Genomic DNA, 20,768 nt, shown 5'->3' with positions numbered 1-20,768 from the left:
ATACCCTGAAGAAAACAGGCCATGTTATCATGAGAAGAGCCATGATAGGCTTTTTTTCCCCCTCTTTCTGAGACGAGTTTTGCTATGTAGTTCAAAGTGGCCTGAATTCATTATATAGCCTCAAACTCCTGCCTCAGCCTTCCAGTTGGAGTGCTGGGATTATAGGCATGCACTGCCACATCCAGCTGGTCACCAAACATTCTAATTCATGGTCCTAAACCATCTCCCTTCTTGGTACCAATTCTGTAAACAGAAGATGTGGGTTATACAGCAAGATCCTGTCTCAAAAAAAAAATTGTTTTCTTCTAAGAAATATTTTTTATCATAATAGAAAATTAACTTGAAAGGATAGTATGGCTCTAAGGAGCTGATAGAAGGGGCACAGTCTGATGGAGGGGTGCAGACAGGCCTACAAAAAGAAGCTAGTTCTGGGCCGAGGATTTAGCTTAGCAGCTTAAGTGCCTGCTTGGCAAGCCTGAGGTTATGAGTTCAATCCCCGGTACCAAAGAAAAAAAAAAAAAAAAAAAGAAGCTAGCTCTATAAAACATTGTGATGAGCTTGGATCCACTAGATTTTGCTCAGTCCTGGTTTCACAGCTCCAGAGGAATCCTAGGGAATCCTCAGGACTTGGTGGGCAATACAACTCCCATGGGAGGAAAACTCATGCTTTGAAGGGCAGTCTCGGCCATGTGAGGAATCCAAGGTATACTGGTGAGCTTTCTCATAGCTGGAATACAATATCTATGACTCCCAGTTTAAAGGAGGAAAGGTTTAATTTAGCTCATGCTTTCAGAGGTTTCTTTCCATGATCAGCTGGCCCCAAGGCAGTAGCATCATGGCAAAAGGATGCGGTAGAGCAAGGATCCTTAATTCATGGTGGCCAGGAAGCAGGGCAGGGGAACAATGCCAGAGGATAAGGGTAGAGGGACCAGATACGTCCCCAAGGTTAGGCCTCGGTGACTCACCCAGAAACATGCAGAAGTGTGCTTTACTAATTCCCTAGGTGCTTCTCAAACTAAGCTAACACAATTAAATTTAATCACTACACAAGGTGACCACAGGTTTAGAGCAGTAGAGAATTTCCAGTGTAGGTGTCCTCAGGCTTAAAGGGCCATAAGACAAGCTTGGTAAATTTGGGGCTGAAAAAACTTGTTTTTGTTTGTTTGTCTTTTTGAGACAGGGTCTCTCTATGCAGTTCAGGCTGGCCTTGAGCTCACTTTGTAGCCCAGGCTGGTCTCGAACTCACAACATCCTCCTGCCTCCGCCTCCCAAGTGCTGGGATTACAGGCATGAGCCACCACGCCTGGCTGAAAATCTTGGTTTTTTGTTATGGTTGTTTTTGGTACTGGGGATCAAACTCATGACCTTGTACTTGCCAGGCAGGCACTTACACTAATGAGCTAAATCCTCGGTGAAAAACCCTGTTTTGCCAATTTTAAACAGATACTCCCTCACCTACATGCCTATATACAGAGCTGAGAAGGATTTGACTCAGTTATATAAAATGAAGGCCAAATTTTGTTGTACTTTTAGTTACCTACTGGAAATCTGTAGGCCCAAGGAATTACAGTTTTAAACAAATTTGCTTTTAAGTCCCTGTGTATCTTAGAAGAAAACAATTTTTTTTTTTTTTTTTTTTTTTTTTTTTTTTTTTTTTTGAGACAGGATCTTGCTGTATAACCAGGCTGGCCTTGTACTTGCAGCAATCCTGGTGCTGGAATTACAGGCATGCGCCAGCACCCCCAGCAATAAAGAATGATTTTAATAAGTAACCAAAGCTGTTGGGCATAGTGGTGCTGCCTGGAACCCCATCACTAGGGAGGCTGAGTAACAGGTAAAGGGTCCAGGAGGTTGTCTTCTATCCCTATTGTGGTCTCTTGTCAATTCTTCCTGCTACTGCCCTACTCCCCACTGCCACATCACACTTCTCTATTCCCACATACACCCCTGAGCACCCTCTCCACACAGGTGTCCTTGCTCCGCAGATACCCTTTCCTAATGCCCCTGTGACCTATGGGCAGGCCTGTGGGAGAATTTGTTCCCTCTGAGCTATCTGGCCACAAGCTATTCCACCTTCCACCCAGCTTCACAGGTGAACCTCTCCCCATCATGAAATACTATTATCCTCCAGAATACAATGCACCCACCCAGATTGCAGATTTGCAGATTCCTCCTAGAAGCACTGAGCACATGAGTTACATTCTGTTTTTTGTTTGTTTGTTTGTTTTGTACTAGGAATCAAATTTGGGCCCTTGTACTTGCCAGGCAGACGCTGTACTACTGAGCTATATCCCTGGCCTGTGAGTTACATTCCTCTTTGTGCTATGATCCAGTTAGTCTCAGGGACAAGGAATGAGCTCACAGCACCCAGTACAGTGCTGGAACTTGGGTGCTACTTAACATCTTTTCCCTACTAGCTCCTGCTCCAAACCCCTCTCCCTCTATGATAGCTCACAGAGGTTCCCAGTTTCCCCTTAGAGGTTAAGTAAAAAAAAATTACTATGTTAGCTGGATGTAGTGGCATACGCCTGTAATCTCTGCAATCAGGAGGCTGAGGCAAGAGGACTGCTTCGAGTTCAAGACCAGCCTAGGCCACAATGTAAGCTGAAGACCAACCTGATCTGCATAGTGAGACCCTGTCTCAAAAAGACCTAAATAAATAAATAAATGAAGTTACTATTTTCACAGTACAGTAGATGCTCCATATCCACAAGGTCCATATCCATGAATTCAACCAACAGATAGAAAACATCTGGAATAAAAATTATGTTTGTTATGTACAGGTTATCAGTTTACTAAACAATATGGCATAATGACTGTTCACTGTATCAGGTATTATAAGTCATCTCTAGCTGAATAAAGTGCAGAGGAGGCTGTGTAGGAAATATGTAAATGTCATGCTATTTTATGTCTGGGAGGTGAGTGTCCACGGGTCTGTGTATCCACAGGTGGTCCTGGAATGAATCCCCTTGAGATATGGAGGGATGACTGGGAGGGTTCTACCTAGATACTGGAAGCCCACATGGCGATGTGTAGCAGAGTCCATAGCATCACCCCATCCCAGGATGCCAGGAACTACCCCCATTCACATGAGCAGGAGAGTACTATCCCTAGCTACCTCATCTCTACACACTGGCCCCTGGTCCAGACAGCATCCTATGGTCCTAAACTCCCCTGACTGATGTTTACAGGGGTGCCTGGGTATGACGGGAGAGGGGCCTCACAGCCTTGGAGGGTATGAGGATGACTGCCCAAGGGCACCCTGGAGAGGCAGTAACCAAGCAAATGCTGTTGCCCCTAGTGCCCTGGCCCTTCCTAACATGCTGCTTGGACTATGACTCTCTTTTACTAATTCCCCAGTCTGCAGGACCTCAGTCAGCACATCTACTTCCTGACTGGGTATGGAAGACCAAGGGGCTTGGGGGAACCCCCCAACTTCCTGAGAGTTCAGTAGGCAGAAGAAAGTGGGCCCTAGAAATGAAACTTAGAGGCCCCACGAGGCTGAAGTAAGAGCCAACACCCTCTGGGTACCCGGAGGCCGTGTGCATCCCTACCCGTCAGTCTAGGACAGGACACAGCTCCTCCTAACCACCTCAGCCACCCTAACAGTCAGCTGTTTAGACAGCAAAGATTTTGACTACTTCCAGAAAGTGAGTCACATGAACAATGTAAAACCAGGCCTCTCCCGAGGTACAGCAGTCCAGAGCCTGGCACCCAATCTAAGCCCTAGTACTGAGCCAGTCTGTACTTGCTTCTCCAATCTCCATTCCAGAAAGAGAAGACTGCTTCTTAAAGCCACCTAGCCTGTACCACTGACCTTCCAGCTGAGAGGAAGTTCTTCCCTAGGCCTAGATGCATGGTCTCCTGCTGCAGGACTTAGACTCATTGAACACTATGCCTTTCGGCACCTCTGTGTTGCCGGGGCCTCAGTTTCTGGTATACACTGAACAAATGTTTGCACAATAAGTGTTCTATACACATTCCTGCTGGTCCCTACACCAGCATTAAATGAGTTTATACACTTAAATCCTTTAAAAAGTGTCCCACAGCACCTACTGAGTAATCAGAAATCAGTCACTGCCCTTCTAGAGCCTGTAGTCCCACCCAGCCTAATTGGCCCACTCCCTGACCTGCTCCACCAGCAGATACCCAGGGAGGTGAAGGAGCCAGCCCAGTGAGGGCAGCCCTCAGGAAGAAGGCTCCAGAAAGGACTCAGGGGATTCTGAGTCTTCAGGAGAGAGCAGCAGCCAATGGAGCGGTTCCCAGGGTCAGTGGGGTGGCCTGGGGGAGCGGGACACACTGGAGCACATGTGAAGCCAGGGTGCCACCTAGTGGCTCCCTTACCTCCCCAGTTCCAGACACCATGCTGGGGTGAGGGTTCTCTTCCCTTCCCATAGCTTGCTTCAAAGACGGCAAAAATTTGAATGCCAAAACCTGGGCAGCTATCACTTTATTTAATTTCTTTCTCAGCCCTTTGATCCTTTTTGGAGGATGAGAAACCCAAGGTTTACAGAAATTAAGTTGCCCAAGATCACTTAGCACAGACTTGGGCCCAAGGTTCACACTCCAAAGCCAATGTTCTCTTCTACTTCTCCAGTGGGTGCAGGCATGGCAGCTGTGAACTCATGGGTAAGTTCCAGCCCAGAGTGTCTGGGCTTGGTGGGAGAGCAGGCAAGGGTAAAGAGCTGGGAGAAAGGCTGAGTGCCAAGTGACAGGCATCCCTGCCATGAGTCTGTGGCTCACATGGCAAAGTTAGGCCACGTGAGAAGCAGGGGGAAAAGGGACTTCACCCTCTAGGGACAGATGCTTCCAAATCTAACAAAACCCCACAGTAAGCCCTGGCCCTGGGCCTCCTGCCAGCAGTTCGTTAGTCCCAGGGGTGCTAGGTCAATGTGTGGAGCGGGAGGCACACAGTGAGAGCTCTCTGGCTTTGGAATTGGAATGCCCTCCGCCCCCTGAAAACAGGGCCCTTTCCCATACCCCTTTCACATAGGTGCAATGCACTCACAATTGGGCTGCAGGGCCCAGGGCCCTCCACATTTGCACACATTTGTATAGACAGCAGGCAGGTTCAAATAATGCCTTTTCTAGAGAAAGTGGTAGAGGTGTAGGGCTGGGAGCTCTGCTCTCCTCTGTGAAGGATACCCAAAGACACCAGCCAAGCCAGGAGAGGCTAGCTGAATAGTCCATTGAAGCCAAGAGTCAGATACTTCCAGGATCATGAGGCTCCAAAGCTATGTCCACAGGTGCAGGGCTCAGCCACGGTGGTAGTGCTGGGGGTGGTGGCTGTGCTCCTCCCTGGGCCCCACAACTTGGGGACTCCGAAAATGCTTGTCTTTCTTCCCTGATCTGCGGGGGAGGGGACATAGAGTGGAAGGAAAAAGAAGCCTTGAGGAGACAAACACCATGTCAAGGGACTTCCAAAGAGGGTACCCTGTTTCTTCTAATGAAGCCAGCCCAGGCAGCTGCCACCAAACAAGAGGTAAGATCTAGTTTCCCAGAATGGAGGGACCAGCTGGGTAGGCAGGAAGATGGGGTCTTCCATACACCCCAGGCCAGCAGGTATAGGCAAGAGAGGATAACTCAGAAGAAGCCCCTCCCCACCCCAAATGGGAACTACTCAGGACCCATGGTCCCCAAGGGAAGGCAGGAAGTACATTTGGATGCCTTCAAGAAAGGAAGCAAGCTGGGGATCAAAACTGGGGAGAAGTCCTTAAAGACCCCCTTTTAGGGCCCTTCTCCTTCACATTCCTCCCAGATACACTCACTCTGTCCCAAGACTGGGGTCTCCCACAGCTGCCCACCTTTTCTTCAGTGCTTTGTCTCCAAAAAAGTGGCTGAAGATGAAGTCCTCAAAGTCATCTACCTCATCATCATCACCTGTCTGCCTCACTGCCACCTCCTCCAGGCTATCCTCCAAGGCATCCACGAAATCCCGGAAGCGGAGGCGGTCGTGCCGGAAGATGCCATCCTCACCAAAGTAAGCAGGTGAGAGGGGTAGCTCCTTGGTCAGCTGCCCGGCCCAGGGAAGTTGCTCAAGATATGTCTTCAGTAGGGAGGCCACCTCCTGTTGCCGCACTGGAGCCAGCTCTGTGCCAAAGAATTCCAGGCCCTCCTGCCGGGCACATCCAACCACACCTGAGCAGCCCTGGGGTGCCTTGTACTTTCGCCTCAACAGCTCCTTCCAGGATGGCAGGGAGTCCTGACTGTGTTTAGCCCCTTCTCTCCCCCGGTGATGCTTCTTTCTTTCTCCAGAGTCATGACTCCTACTTTTCCATGCAGGTTCTCTAAGGTCCCGTCGTTTCCCATCCTTTCGGCCCTCCCTCCACTCCCCTCTTGGTTTGTCCTCCTTCCGCCTCCCTGCTAGCTCCCTGTCCTCACTCCCAAAGCTCTTCTTCCTCTCCCAGCCAGACTCCTCCTTCTTATGCTTCCAGTGCTCAGTCTTTCTGTCCCTCTGCCCATCATGCCACTTCTCCTTTCCAGCCCATCGGGGCTTCTGATGTGAGGCCTCTGAGACATTGGCTGAGACCCCAGGGTCCGGGCCCCAGTTCTCCAGGCCCTTCAGAGTCTGGGCCAATCTGTGGCCCAGCTCAGCAAGGCCAGCATGAGCTGAGTCCCCTCGGCCAACATTCTGCAAACTCCTCTGTAGGTCCTGCTGCACAGAGCCGAGCAGCTGCCGCTGTTTCTGCAGCTCCCTCCTTAGTACCTGGGCCTCTGCCTCCAGCTTCAGTTTCTCCTCTAGGAAGACAGACCCCAGCTCCTGCCCCCGGTGGCCTTCATCTGTGGTAGCCTTGCCACCCTGTGGGACATGACCCTGGCTGAGGCACACCCCATCTGGGCCCTGCACACAGTCATCCCTCAGCTCCTGAAGCCGGGTCCGCAGCTGCTGCAACTCTGACTCCAGGGCCCGCTGGGAAGCCTCGCCCTGCTGCAGGGCCCCCCGGAGCCGGGCATTCTCTTCCTCCAGCCCTTTGGGCTGTTGCATCAGGCTCTGAAGTTCTTCTTTCTGGGCCTAGAATGTGGTTTGGGATGCAAGAAACCATAAAGAGTCCTTGTCGGGTTGGGCCCAATGCCTTCTATCTCAATTCCACTCCCTTAAGAGTGGACAGGCAACCAAGCCCTTGAAGAGCCTGGGTCACCCAAAGGATTTAATTCTCAGTCTCTTCCCAATGCCATTCCCACCCTAAACCAGATCCTGGAATCTCAAGTTTCCACTTTGGATCTCAGCATCTCTGTCCTCTCATAAGCTCACTTTTTAGGTTCCCATACAGGTAGCCAGTGTGTAGCTCCAATGGCCCATTTCCAGCTCCCACACTCAGAGCTGGCGCTGCTAACTGATCACAGCACTTGGCATGAACCTTAGATGTTCTTCAAACCCTTCTCCACACAACACTCAAAGGAACAACATACTAGTCAATCAGAGGTGAAATGCTGTGAAACATATATGCTAGCCCTGGTACAAACCTTGGCAGGAGGAAAACACACACACTAGGAAAGCAAAAGATGTAGGAGTAGAAAGGGAAAACTCCATTTCAGGACAGACACTAGGACAGACACCTGGCTGGGGAGGGGGCTAGCTAACTGAGCCCATACCCTCCTCCCTGTGCCTACCTGCAGCTGGGCCTGCAGCAGCCGGATGTCCTGGTTCTCCTTGGCCAGCCTGTCCAGCAGAAGGCCCATGTTCTGCAGGCTGGGGAAACTATCAGTAGAAACTGAGGCCTGCAGCTGTTCCCTTAGCCCATCCTGAGGACAGAAGAACCAGCTTCATTCTGTTCCACAGCCCAGTCACCTGGGTTCTTCCCACCAGGCCCCACCCCTGTGGAGACATACCCTCACACGTACCTGTCCATGACCTGCAACATTCATCAACTCAGAGTCTGAGCCACTATCAGGGAAGACCTGAAGCTCTGCTTCCTCCATGGGTCCTGCAAGAAAAAGAGGTCCTAGGAGCCTACCCCTATCCCTACTCCCAGTCACACCCTCCTGCTGTGAACACACCCTACATCCCAGATCCAGCTAGGTAAAGTTGTCACCTGAACTGCTCACAGGTTAAAAAGTGGGAAATAATGTGCAAACCACTGCTCCCAACCCAGAGAACACACAGACACACAGACACAGACACACAGACACACACACACACACACACACACACACACACACACACACACACACTGGATGAGCACAGCCAGGGCTACTCCCCACTCACCAGTCTCAGACTCTGAGAATCCACCTGAGGATGGAGAGGGAAGCCTGGTGAGGCCTTAGGGAGGTATATGGTAAGGTAAGGTGAGAGCAGGCAGGAGGACAGGAGGTGAGGCACCACTTACCAGAGAAGAGGAGGATCCCCAGGCCCAGCAGAACCATGGCCCCAAGAAGACACATGTTGAGTGAGATGCCCAGTTCCCCACTGGCAACCTCGCCCCTGGCCTGGTCCTCCACACCCAAAGCTGCCACTGTCTGAGGCGGGCTGAGTCGGCGGCCCTGTCGTCTCCGCAGACCCTCCATGTCCACATCGGTGTCATTGTCACTGGTGGAGCAGCAGTCCTCCTCCCTAATCCAAGCTAGGGATAGGAACAGCACAGTGAAGCCACTGGAGAGGCAGGATGCAGAGGAAGTGATAGAAGGCACAGAGAGACTCCCAGTCTAACCACAGAGAAGGCACAAAGGGAGACTGCCTATTCCTGCTGGACACTAATCACTGCTCCTGCCCAGACTGAAGATAAAAAATCTGTCCTTACAAGTGACAACAGCATTTGTGCACGGTGGTGAAGAATTGTAATCTCAGCATTCTGGGAGTCCAAGGCAGAAGAATTCCAAGTTTGAGCCTAGCCCAGGCAACTTAGTGACTTAGTGAGACTCTGTCTCAAAATAAAAATGAATAAAAGGAGCTGGGGTTGTAGCTCAGTACAAAGACCCTAGGTTCAATCCCTTGTACTGAAAAAAAAAAAAAAAAAAAAAAAAACTCAAGAAAACAAGAGCCACTTTCACCCTCTTTCCGCCAATGTGTGCCTCGCATCAAGTTTCTGCAGTGTTAGCCATTCTTCTAAGACCCCTGGGAGCCCTCCACGGTGCCTCCTCAGTCAGCTTTTCTCCGTTCCGGTAGACAGCAGTGTCCTCCTGGCACTTACTCTTGTTCTCTGCTTCTTTCTCTATCCATAGGGTCACAACTCTCACACTGCCCTACTGACCCGCCACAACAGCACAAAAGAGCCTTTCCTATAACTTTTCCCAGCCTCCCAGGAGATCCAGACCTATGTGTCTGAATGCCTAGGAACTCCTTTCTAGATCTCCCTCAGAACCAGATGTCTCTTCTCTGGGTCCCTTGGTTCAGGGAAAGGCACCACTGAGGCCACTTGGCTACCTTATGCCTTCTCTTCACACCAGAAGACACTTCTGCCCTTGAAGCCTCCATTCCACCCTTCCTTGCAACCCCAGGGAACTGCCTTGATTCAGGTCAGATTACTATAGGAGCTCTGCTCCAGCCAGGCTCAGCCACTGCCTCCCCACCCCCCACAGGAGTGACTCCTGCACTTCTCTCCCACAGCCATGGTCCCCACCATGCTCTGTGGATGCCGCAGCCTTGGCCCAGAATGTTCTCTTTTGCCTTCCCCCCCTACTTCCCTCTCCTGTGCTTGAGGACCCACTCAAATGGCACCTCCATCTACCCTGCCTCTCCCCTGTCCACTGGGAGCCCCTTCATTATACCTACTTTCCATGCCCTCCCAGGTCTGGTTGGCATCTTGGCTCAGTGTGGTCTACTTTTTTTTTTTTTTTTAATCGGTACCAGGGATCGAACTCATGACTGCCTGCTTGCAAAGCATGCCCTTATGCCGCTGAGCTAAATCCCCAGGCCCCTGGTCTACATATTCCATGAAGCATCTACCTTATCTCCTCCTGGGCCCAGAGTCAGCACAAAGAAGGGACTCTGAAGATGAGGACTATGTTCTGGAAGCAAGAAAAGAGGAGGGGAGGCCCCAGCATAGAGGAGCAGAACTAATCAGATGTGGGCCCTGTCATGTGATACCGGTCAAGTTACTGAAGCTCTATAAGCCCAATGTCCTTAGTGGTGTGGTAAGAAAGGCCCTGAGTACATGCTCCACCCATACTGAAGGCTGTTCCTTCTCTCACACATCCCAAAAGGAGGCAAGGGAAGAGACTCTCACCTGTTTTGGGGCTGGAAGGCAGATCCTGCAGGTCATCTAGGTTTTGTGTGTCTGGGCCCAGGCTTGTTGCCATGGAAGTCTCCTGCAAGTCTCCCTGGACCACTGTGTCTCCTGGGCCAGGAGGCTCCTCACCAGGACCATCTCTTCCCACAGCGACCTGGTGGGAACATAATTATAAGCAGGATCCACACCCTGCCCACCTCCCCCCATCCCAGGTGAAGGTCCTCACCTTGGCCTCAGTCTCCTCAGGCACAGTGGGACTGGTCTGGGGGTTTTCCATCTGGAAAAAGTTCTCTGTGGTGAAAGAAAAGGACCAGGGAAAAAGACTGCCTCCAACTGAACTTCCTACTCTTACCTCTGGCTCCTACAAAACCCTGCCAGGCTTGAAGAATAAGCAGCACCCTTGCCTCCCTGGAAACAGGAACCCTGGGAGAAGAGCTACACCACCCCTCTCCATAGAGCTCCCATTACCTTCTCCATCCAAGGTCCCAGCTAATTCTTCACCATCTTCCTTGGAGGGGCTTTGAGACACCTGAGCAGCTCTCTCAGATTCAGGCTCTGTCCTGGATTCTGGACCCAGGGTCTCCACGGGCAGGCTCTAGAGGGAGAGAATAAGTACAGGGGTACTTAGAGGAAGGACAGAAGGACAAAAGCAGAAGCAGGGGTGCTCTACTGCACTCCCTGGGACCAGCTGCCCACTCAGGCACCCCCACTCACCTCTCAAAAGAAATAATTGCTCAGTGTGAGCTGATCCCAAGTAGGGCAAGCTCAGCCATTTCCTAACCTCATGGCTGCTATGAGGAACTCACAGGGGCCAGATTATTGGTTGGGATTGGAAGATAAAGTTTCCTGGGAACCCAACAGTCAGAGTTATGCACCCAGAATCATTCCTTCAGCAGCCCATCTTCTTACAACCCCCAAGCTTTTCTGGCCTTTCCCACTGGCCCAACATTCCTGCACACATCCATTCCCCAGCAGCCACTGGCAGAAGCCCCTGCCCCCTTCCCCGGCTGGCCCGCAGACTGCCTAATTCCTGTGGTGCTCACAGCCCAGCCTCCAGCCTGGCCACATGGCCTCAGCCTCTCTTCTCTCTGCATTCCACTGCAGGCTGCCTTATCCATGGCTCCTGGAATAAATCCCCCTTCAGGAATAATTCTTGACCTTCATATGTTGCTTTGCAACTTTTAAATTACATTTTTCTCATGGCTATCTCTACAACACAAGACTTACACCCTCGCTTTACAGGAAAGTTCAAACAGGTGAAGTGGCTTTCCCAAGTCCCTCAGCTGTCAGCAAGGGTACCCCAGGAGGTCAGGGCTGGCTAAGACCCTGTGCCTATCTGTGACCACCTGCCTCCCTCTCTGCCAGCACCCTCCAGGCGAGGTGCCCTCCTCCAGTGTCACCGCTGAGGTCAGTTCTTCCTTTCCAGCATGTCTAAATCAGCCCCTCTACTCTTTCCCTTCTAGTGACTCCAATCTATGCAATCACAGGGCCTGAGCTCTCAGACACATTGCCAATCCCCATTATCTCCAGCCACTAACCCTCTACCTCACCAGCCACTCTCTTTTTAGAAGCTCAGGAGCCCTCTGGATTCTACAAGTTATCTATATGGCTTCAGGAGCCTTCAAAACACTGTCTCTGCTCCCACACAGTGCCTTGGCCCTCTCCCAGGGCAATCACTGTCCTCTAACTCAAGGCCCTTCACTAGACTGCCCATGAGGAGGAGGCCTGGCTGCCTCACCAGGCCCCTAGGCCTCTTCTAGGGGTTCTCAGGGCTTACCCGACCCTCATTCCAACACTATCTCCAATGGTGGCCTCATAGCCTCTCCCCACGTTTTTCCCACTGTCACCTCAGTGTCATCAGCTATTGCTTATCTCCCCACCAGAATTTTTTCCCAGTTCCTTTAAGCTGACCCAGCTAATAACCTCTTTTCAGGTATGATCCAAGTCCCAGGCCAGTTCTCCTCTCTGCTTCTGCAATTCCTTTAACAGCCATCAGGACCAAGGAAGGGGACATACTCAAAAAGCAGCCCAGTCCTGGAGGAACCACCCTCCCCATGTAGTTCCCAGGTTTGTTCCTCTTACCTCTGCACCAGCAAGCACCCAGCTATTATCCGAGTCAGGGCAGGAGGCCATAGTTGCTGAGGTTCCTAAGGCTGCTGTGTCTGTCACCTGCAAATAAAAACTTTCTTAAGGACCAGAGTTCCCTTCAGGAGACAGGACACAAAAAGTGGTCTTGGCTGCGTTCCGAAGATCAAAGGCTGGGTGGCAGCACCCAAACCGAGGCTGGTTCTAGTCCTTCTGACCCTGATACCTCAGCTCTTCTGAGCAGTATTTACCTTGCAAAGCAGCACGTGCCAAAAACCACAGAGAAGCTGCCTCTTCAGGGATCTACAGAGCCTTGAAAAACTGAACGGACCTTGAAAGGTCAAAGGCAGGTAGGGCTGGAAAGGCCCTGGGAAACACTCAGTTCAACTCCCTGATGCTAGGGGCAGGGAAGAAGGCTAGCTGACTAGACTTTCCAAAGATCAGCAGCTAACAGAAAAACAAAGCAAGTGGCCCCCTTCATAACACTAGGCACCTCCAAAATCACCACCTCTTCCCTGAGGGCCTGGAAAGAAGATGTGATGGCCTCCTACAACCTACACACTGTCAGTCCTCTGTAGGGTCTGGTTCAGAGCTTTTCAACTCCAGCTGTACACTGGCTTCCTAGCACTGATCCAGTCAGGTGAAAGCTCCTCAGATGATTCTCAAGTACACCCAGGGCTGAGAGCCACTAGTACAGAACAGAGTCACTTGGGTGTACCTTTGGTCAATCTCTTCGTCACTCTCCCCATTCTAAATTCTAATTTCCCTTTTTTAGTAATCTGGAGAGTTTGATGTAAGGGAACTTGAAGGTGATCAGGAAAAGGGATTTATGGCAATCATCATGTATAAATCATTTCACAGTTTGCAAAAAATAAGGACTCTGGTGCTAATTAGCTCTATCTTGGCAGGGTGGAGGTATGAAACAAAGTGAAAAGAAAGGGACTCCTCCTTCAAGGAAGGCCAAGATTGGGCCCTTAGGTCAGGAAGCTGTCATCAGAAGTACACACAAGGGTGGAATGACAGATAAGGTGACCCCTCTGAGTCTGCCACTGTGATCCTCTAGAGGAGGATAAATGAATGCCTCACGAGGGACAGGGCAAGCAAGATGACGTAACAAGGAATTCTGGGAAAGGAGAAGAATAGCAGTTCTAACCGAGAAAACAGCTACACTGCCCTCCCTTGCCTGAGCTGTTTTAAGCCTGTGTGGTGCTCTCATAATCTGTGCTCTTGCCACTCACGAGCCTCGCCCAGGGCAGGTGTCTGAAACCTGAGTGGCACCATCCGCTATGCTCATGCCTCCCAGAAACACCATCCCTTTCTCCACATCAAGTCCAGCGGGAGCACTGTATCAGCTTCTGGTCTTGGCCCCTCCCCCACTGTTCTGTCATCTTTCCCTGCGCAACAGCCTATGACTGTTAACAGGTGGTGGCAGGAAGGAAGTGGCAGCTGCTTGGGCTGAAGTCCCTGTTTATCCCTAGCTGTGTACAGCCCACTCAGGTCCTCCACAACCAGGTACCATGGCAACAAGAGTGATGTCAGACAAACCCACTATCTCCATGGAAACCATAAAGGTATTTGGGTCACAAGACAAACACTTCTGAAACCCAAATAAGGGACAATCCTTGGAACCTCTGAACTCAGGGTCCCAAAACCCTGAGATTCCTCTCTTGGCTGTATTCATCCAAGATTCTAAAATATATCCCTGGTCTTCCAAGCCAGTATCTCACTGCCTTATTTGGAAGTTTGGTCTGCTGTCTGATCTCCCTGCATCTCTGCTTTTTTTTTTTTTTTTTTTTTTTTTTTTGTCGTTTTGAGACAGGATCTTGCTGTGCAGTTCAGGCTGGCCTGGAGCTCCCTTTGTAGCCTAGGCTGGTCTCAAACTCGAAACGATCCTCCTGCCTCAGCCTCCTGAGTGCTGGGATTACAGGCGTGAGCCACCATGCCCTGCATATCTCTGCTGTTTTGAAAGCTTTTTCTTCTCATCCGTCTCAGAAGAAAACCCACTCCCTCCCCACTAATCCCCTTCCTTTCCATTCAGCAGTATTCAACAAAAATACTCTGTAAGGCTCATCACAGACTTCTGCTATTTCTAAAAAACAGCTAAAGGGGGAGCTCTCCCACTCGGTACAAAACTAGGAAATCGTGCCTCCAACTATTTTCAACCCTTCTAATAAATATTCCTCCAAACTCTAAAGGACTTAAGGCCACAAGAACTTCTCTGGGGAACCCAGAGCAAGTTTCTGCTTGGCAAATACCCGCCCCTGCTTCCCCTAGCTCTCCATCCTTTGAAAAGCCGCTCTGTGGACCCCAAGAGGCACCCATGCCTTCGAGAGCTCTGTCCTGCTCTCCAGCAATCCCTTCTCACAGGTCTGTGGCCCCTTCCCAGCCAGGGCGTTACCTGACCTGCCCTGGCTCTCCTCTCCGTCTTCAGTTTAACTTGTTGCGGCCTCCACTGTTTTCCAGCTCAAGGAAGAGTGTGTGGCACGTCACTGAATATTGACCAATAAAAAGTCAACTTCCCCCAAGGGGGCGGAAACCTTTGGCCAATAAGGGCTGGAACTGAGAGCCGGAGGGGAAGAGTAAACGGAAGATTGACGCAGCCTCTAAACCGGCTGGTGGGCCACTGAAATTCTAGCAAACTAGACTTTGAGTGAACTCGGGCCCTTTCCCATGGTCCAGAGCTTATAGAGGCACGGCCTAAACGGAACGACAAAGGATTGTATCTCCCAAAACTAGGATAGAGGCCACATTGGCCCCAGGACAGACGGGGACAGCTGTAGGATGGGGGAGGGGAGAGGGATGGGTAGCAATCATATTTAGAAATAACCCTCCTGGCACCCTCCCTACTCATTCAGTGCAGGCTGTTTCGAGGGTGCTACTGCTACTTTAAAAGGGGGTGGGGGAGGGGGATACTTTGAAAAGTATCCAAAAATTAAATCTGCTAGAGACAGGGCTCTGACAGTTGGAGCTGCACTTGACCCCAAACAACAGGGAGGTGGGAGGGTTGGCACTACACCCTCCTAGTCTCCCAGGGGCCTCAGAGCTAAGTCGGCCTGGTCCAGGAATGTGCTCAGAAAGGAAACTCGGTCTCACAGCTGGGAAGAAAGGTAAGGAAACAGCAGCTTATATAGAAGTACTAGCTCCAGGGCCTAAAACTCCCTGCCGCCATTCAGCTTTCAGGGACCCTCACCCACTAAGCATTCTTTACGGCATTGCTTATGGCTCATTCTAATCTCTTTGGAGATAAACAGCAAGGACTCCACGTATGGATTTTCAAGCCATTTTATTAATCCAACCATACAAAAGATCCCACCACATCTCTGACACCCCACTTTCTCCCAAATAGTGGATAGGGCAAGAGGGGGCAGATTGGACAGACACTCCCTAGGAGCATTTTACAAACTGTGGAGGGGAACACAACACAAATGTAGCAACAGATAAAAGGGAGGCAAATAGAAGCAAACACAACACAAAGTGAACAGGTAGGGCTGCCACCTAGGCTGTTTTGGGGTGGTGGGCACCGAGAGAGAGAGAGAAGCCCAGAGGCTGCCTGCTTCCTTCTCACAGCCTCAAAGGCTGTTGGCTCCATGTGCAGGGTCTCCTCTCCACCTGCAGGATCTGAGAGAAGTAGATGCAGGGAACAGTAGAGGGTAGCATCTGCCACCACACCCAAAGCAGAGGGCCACGCCTAGGTCTGCCTTCCCCACCCCTCTGAGGAATGTGTACTGGAGCTGCAAGTAAAGACTGAGCAGGCCCTAGGCCCATCACTGGCAGGCAGTGCTTTAAAAATAAAAACAAATCAAACTGAGTGCAGAATTTTGGCTGAGAGGAATGAAAAAATGCTAGGTCACCAGGCTGGAGATGGTACTAAAGAACAAGGGAAGAGAAGCAAAACACTTGAGCTTTTTCTTTTAGTACCATAGCATTGAGGATCCTGCCTCCACCTACTTACACAAGGCTGCAATAGGATTTCACTTGGACTCTTATCTGGGAGGAAATGAGGTATGAGGGCTCTGTGCCCTTTCAAGCTTTCCTTCAGTGCAGCCAGGGGGGGTGGGGAACAAGGGCGCTGAGAGTCGAATAGAGCCGAGTATAATGTGCAACAGATGGACAAGGAGAGGGCTGTACCGCCAGAGTCTAAGCCTCCGGGACAGCCTTAATGTCAAATATCCTGCTCTGCCAGACCACATAGTCCAATTTTTGGCAAAAAAAAATACATAGTCGCTAAGAGGGAAAAAGCAAGCTGAAAAAGGACCAGTGACTTTGGTATGAGGAAGATATGTCCTGACAGCATTTCTTCCCAAGTCACCAAGAAACTGCTACGGCCAGGAACTCCTTGCCTCCTTCCAGCTATTTGGTGCGCTGAGGAGAGGGAATTGGATAGGTCTTGGAAGAGGTAACAGGGAGAACAGAAAAAGGGAGAAATTCCATTTATTCCCTAAAGCTGTCTCCTAGAGCCCACAGAAGGGCTGTGGTAGGAATAGGGAGAGATCCAACTCTCCCACCCAAGAAACTTTGAACCTTTGACTCCAAAACCTGAGGCTGGAGCCATGGAGCTAGATGGGGATGTTAGGCACAGGTGTTAGGGCATCTGTCACCTGCAGTTAGGACACCTTGCCCTCTGGAACTTCCACCATCTTCTTTTCTCCTGCAGCCACATTCTTAGGCCTCCAGATATAGCCACAAAAAAAACCACTCTGCTCAGCAGGGCTTTGGTTTCCTGAATCTATAGATCTCAATGCACAAGTTTCCAGAAAAGTGAGCAATCTGGGCTCTTCTGCCCACCCACTTCAGTTCCTCTTCTGCCCTGGAACCATCACGTGCTCCAATGGGATGGGAAGCCAATGGAAACAAGATTGAAGAGCAGCCAAACACCCTGGGAGAGCAGGAAGGACACGTGTACTTCCCCAGGCCACCTTGCCAGTGTCACCCATCGTTAGCAGCCACTAGCTGCCCCATGCCCTCTCGGATGTAGACAGACTGGATCTCCTTGGTCTTGAGGCAAAGATCACAAGCCCACACAGCAGAGGCCTCAGTGGTCAGCAGCCCATAGGCATTCTCAGTCATGCCCGTGCACTCACGGTGGAACCATTTCTGGCAGGAGGCTTCACACAGTATGGCATCCTGGTCATCATTCACCTCACTCCGACAGGCACCACATGGGTACACCAGGCCTGGGGGAGGCTGGGGCCCTGAGCTCCCACTTGCCTTGCCAGTGGCTGCCAAGCTGTTGGCATCTGGAGTGCCCCCACCCCGCCCACTACTGTTTGGTGGAAAACTGGGCTGATTCCCATTAACAGCAGCAGCCGGGGAGCCCGAGTGAGGCTCCTGGGGGAAAGCAGTGGGAGCAGGGGGATTCAGGGGCTTCCCTCCATCCTCACCGCCAGAGCCAGGAAAGCCAGGGTCAGGGCCAGGAAAGGGGCTGGTGTTGGGGGGCAGGCTGGGGAGCCCCTGCCCAGGTCTCTGAAGAGAGGGGCCAAAAGGTGTCCCTGGCTGGGCAAAGCGCTGGGGGAGAGATGGGGGGCCCAGGTCCCCTCTAGGAGGCTGTCCCATGGTGGGTGAGATCATTGGGCCAAACCCTCCCACTGGACCTGGTATCATCTGCCCACCAGGAGGGCTGAAGTTCTGACCTAGAGACTGGTTGAACGGTTGGCTGGGGAAGTTCATGTTGCCTGGGGGTGGGTAGCCAGGTCCCTGGGGGGGCATGTTGAAAGCTGGTCCCATAGGGTTGGGAGGGAAAGGGGGAGGCTGTCGGCGAAGTGGCTGGGGTCCCCCTCCACCCCCAGTGCCATAGCCTGGGGGTACCTGGCCTGCCATGCCCCCTTGTACACGGAAGCCTCCAAAGGGCACAGGACTGCCAAGGAAGGGAGGGGCTGCAGCCCCCACTTTAGGGGCACCGAAGTCATCCTCAAAAGGGTTGGATGCGACCAGGTGATCCACCATGGGAGTCGGGGGTGGTGCAAACTCTGTCAGATGTGAGTATGCAGGGCCCTAGTGGAGAATGGAGGAGGAACAGGGTCACAGAGGAAGGCAGAACTGAATCAGGAGAGCACCACAAATGCAATACACACTTTGGGGATTGCTACTGACCAGCTCAGATCTACAATCAAGAAGGTCCTAAATGCAACAGAGAAACCGGGGAAGAACAAAGCCAAATCAGTACAATATCTATGTTTTGAAAAGCACGTAAAAAACTACACTGAAATACCAGCCCTGACCCCAAAGTGAGTTTTTTTGTTTTTGTGAGGGTTTTTTTTTGTGTATGTGCAGTACTAGGCAGTGAACCCAGGGAGTGCTGAGCACCCAGGGAGTGCTAGCCCTTCTTTAATTTTTGAGACAAAATATCAGTTAGTTGCCCAGCCTGGCCTCAAACTTGCAATCTTTCTCCTTCAGCACCCCGAGTAGTTAGAATTATAGAAATGTACCATCAAGCTCAGCTTATTTAACTTTATTATTTGGAGGGGGCAGTACTGAAGATTGAACTCAGGGCATTCATATTGAGCTACATCTCTAGCTTATTTTTTATTTTTTGGTTTGAGACAGGGTCTTGCTATGTAGGTCAGTCTGGCCTTAAACTCACTATGTAGATCCGCCTGGCCTCAAACTCACAGCAATCCTCCTGCTTCAGCCTCCCAAGTACTGGGATTACAGGTATGTGCTACCATGCCTGGCCTTTTAGCTCTTTATTTTTTGAAGTAGGGTCTCACTAAGTCTCTAAATTGCTTACACACTGGGCTCAAACTTGCCATCCTCCTGACTCAGCCTCCCAGAGTGCTGGGATTACAGCTAAGCAGCACAGGCTCAGCTAGTTCATTTAACTTTTTGAAGCCTCAGATTTCTCATCTGTAAAAGAGGGCCAATGCATACGTCCCAAAACTCTTTTTTTTTTTTTTGGTCTTTTTCATTTTTATCGGTACCAGGGATCGAACTCACGACTGCCTGCTTGCAAGGCAGGAGCTTATGCCGCTGAGCTAAATCCCCAGCCCCCGTCCCAAAACTCTTAAAAGCACTTTAGCACAATCTTGGCACTTAGAAAAGACTCAGTTGGCTAAGGATTTAACTCAGCGGCATCAGCACCTGTCTTGCAAGTGCACAGTTGTGAGTTCGATCCCCGGTACAAAAAAAAAAAAAAAAGACTCAGTCATTGTAGGTGTTTATCATTATGAGGAAAAGGAGATATGAAGGAAAAGATTGTAATCCTGCTTAAGACCTTTAGTCAAATCACAAGCTTATCAAGAGGTTGAGAAACAAAACCCAAAACACAAGGAGCGACCACTTTCTCTGCTCCCTGCATCTGATGGAACTCACAAACCAAGCAGTACAGCTGCTGGAACATTTAGGGGCTGACAGGAATTACCCCCACCATTGAACCACCAATCACCTGAGTATTTGACTTCCTTCGCTTCTTTTCTGGGCTCTTCATTTGCAGACCTGGAAGAGCAGCAAAAAGCAAATGCAGGCATGTTTCCCTAAGGTTTCTCCCAAGAATTACTTTAAGTGCACACTTGCTTACTTAACACATAAAGTAGTAACAACGAATGTTACATGAAAAATGAACTGTATGATCATACTCTCAACTCTGTCTTCCTAGAAATGACAGAGAGCCCATACTTTGACACTATGAGTCCAAGTGACTCCTTAATTCCACGTGGCTCCAAACTCTAAAGTCAACCTGTGACACCTTCCGCTAAACCCTCAAGGGCTTCATCCACATAGCTTTTTCATCTCAGTCTCCCGTCAGATCCCCTCGATCCAAAGTCCCCCTCCCCACCCACTAACCCTCCCTCCGAGGTTCCCAAGCCCTGGCCTCCCCAACCCACGCCTCTCCGCGCGCTCTCACCGGCCTTGCCCTGCTTCCTCCCGGTGCTGGGCGGCGCAGGGGGCGGTGCGGGGCCGCCACCTCCCTCCAGCTTGTCCGGTGGGGGCGGCGCCGAGGCGGCCATGGAGTGGAGGACCCGGGTCAGTGGCGGCAGGGGATGGAGGCGGCCTCAGGCCGCACCATCGCCCAGAATGGGAGTCAGGGGCAACACGAGCCCCTAAACTACAGGTAGCAAGCGGCACGATGCGGCGCGGAACGCAAACTGCGCTCACCAGGGACACCTAAGGCCGGCGGCGGCGGTGGCAGCAACCGGAACCGGAACTCGGCTGGGCCACCACCACCGAGCACCGCACGGAGGGGAGGCAAGGACCGGACACGACCCGGCGCAGGGGAGCCCGGGTGAGACAGACTGTTTCTCCCCACGCAAGGGGAGGGCGGCTTCGTGCCACAGGCACAGCCTGTCCTAACTCGGCTGCGACCAGCAGCGCCCGCGCGTCCGCTCTGCGACCGGGTTGTACCACCCGGGCAGGGAGCGCGCGGGCCGGGGCGCGCTCCCGAGAGCCCCTGAGGGCCCAGGGTCTGCTCCCGGAGCTGAGCTGCCAGCCGCTAAGCCTCTGCACCGCTGGGCTGACTCCGCCCCGCCGCGCCCACATGCCGTGGACCTCCAAAATCCAGCTCCGCAGAGTTGCGGGACCAGA

At 51.4% G+C, this 20,768-nt stretch overlaps 1 protein-coding gene across 6 annotated transcripts; it reads right to left on the bottom strand.

The window, feature by feature from the left end:
• Positions 1 to 4,433: 4,433 nt before the first annotated feature.
• Positions 4,434 to 20,694, bottom strand: Pygo2 (pygopus family PHD finger 2). Of its 6 annotated transcripts, XM_013158649.3 has the most exons (12): positions 20,092 to 20,492; positions 19,633 to 19,682; positions 12,249 to 12,335; positions 10,635 to 10,761; positions 10,393 to 10,457; positions 10,164 to 10,320; positions 8,328 to 8,561; positions 8,207 to 8,230; positions 7,843 to 7,925; positions 7,612 to 7,743; positions 5,805 to 7,012; positions 4,434 to 5,349 (listed from the first exon to the last, which is right to left on the bottom strand). In XM_013158649.3, exons 1-12 carry the CDS (start codon positions 20,192 to 20,194, stop codon positions 5,256 to 5,258), a joined length of 2,364 nt encoding a protein of 787 aa, XP_013014103.1. In that variant the 5' UTR covers positions 20,195 to 20,492; the 3' UTR covers positions 4,434 to 5,255. The 6 variants fall into 6 exon arrangements, with proteins under 6 accessions (XP_013014103.1, XP_005006191.1, XP_013014106.1 ...); XM_005006134.4 differs by lacking the exon at positions 8,207 to 8,230 and having other exon boundaries at positions 20,092 to 20,501; XM_013158652.3 differs by lacking the exons at positions 19,633 to 19,682; positions 20,092 to 20,492 and adding an exon at positions 14,650 to 14,782.
• Positions 20,695 to 20,768: the final 74 nt, after the last annotated feature.

The sequence above is a fragment of the Cavia porcellus genome, unplaced genomic scaffold (genome assembly GCF_034190915.1).
Source record: "Cavia porcellus strain 051 isolate PalLab524CR breed Dunkin Hartley unplaced genomic scaffold, mCavPor4.1 scaffold_6, whole genome shotgun sequence".
Classification (NCBI taxonomy): domain Eukaryota; kingdom Metazoa; phylum Chordata; class Mammalia; order Rodentia; family Caviidae; genus Cavia; species Cavia porcellus.
This window is presented reverse-complemented; position numbering and strand designations above follow the sequence as displayed.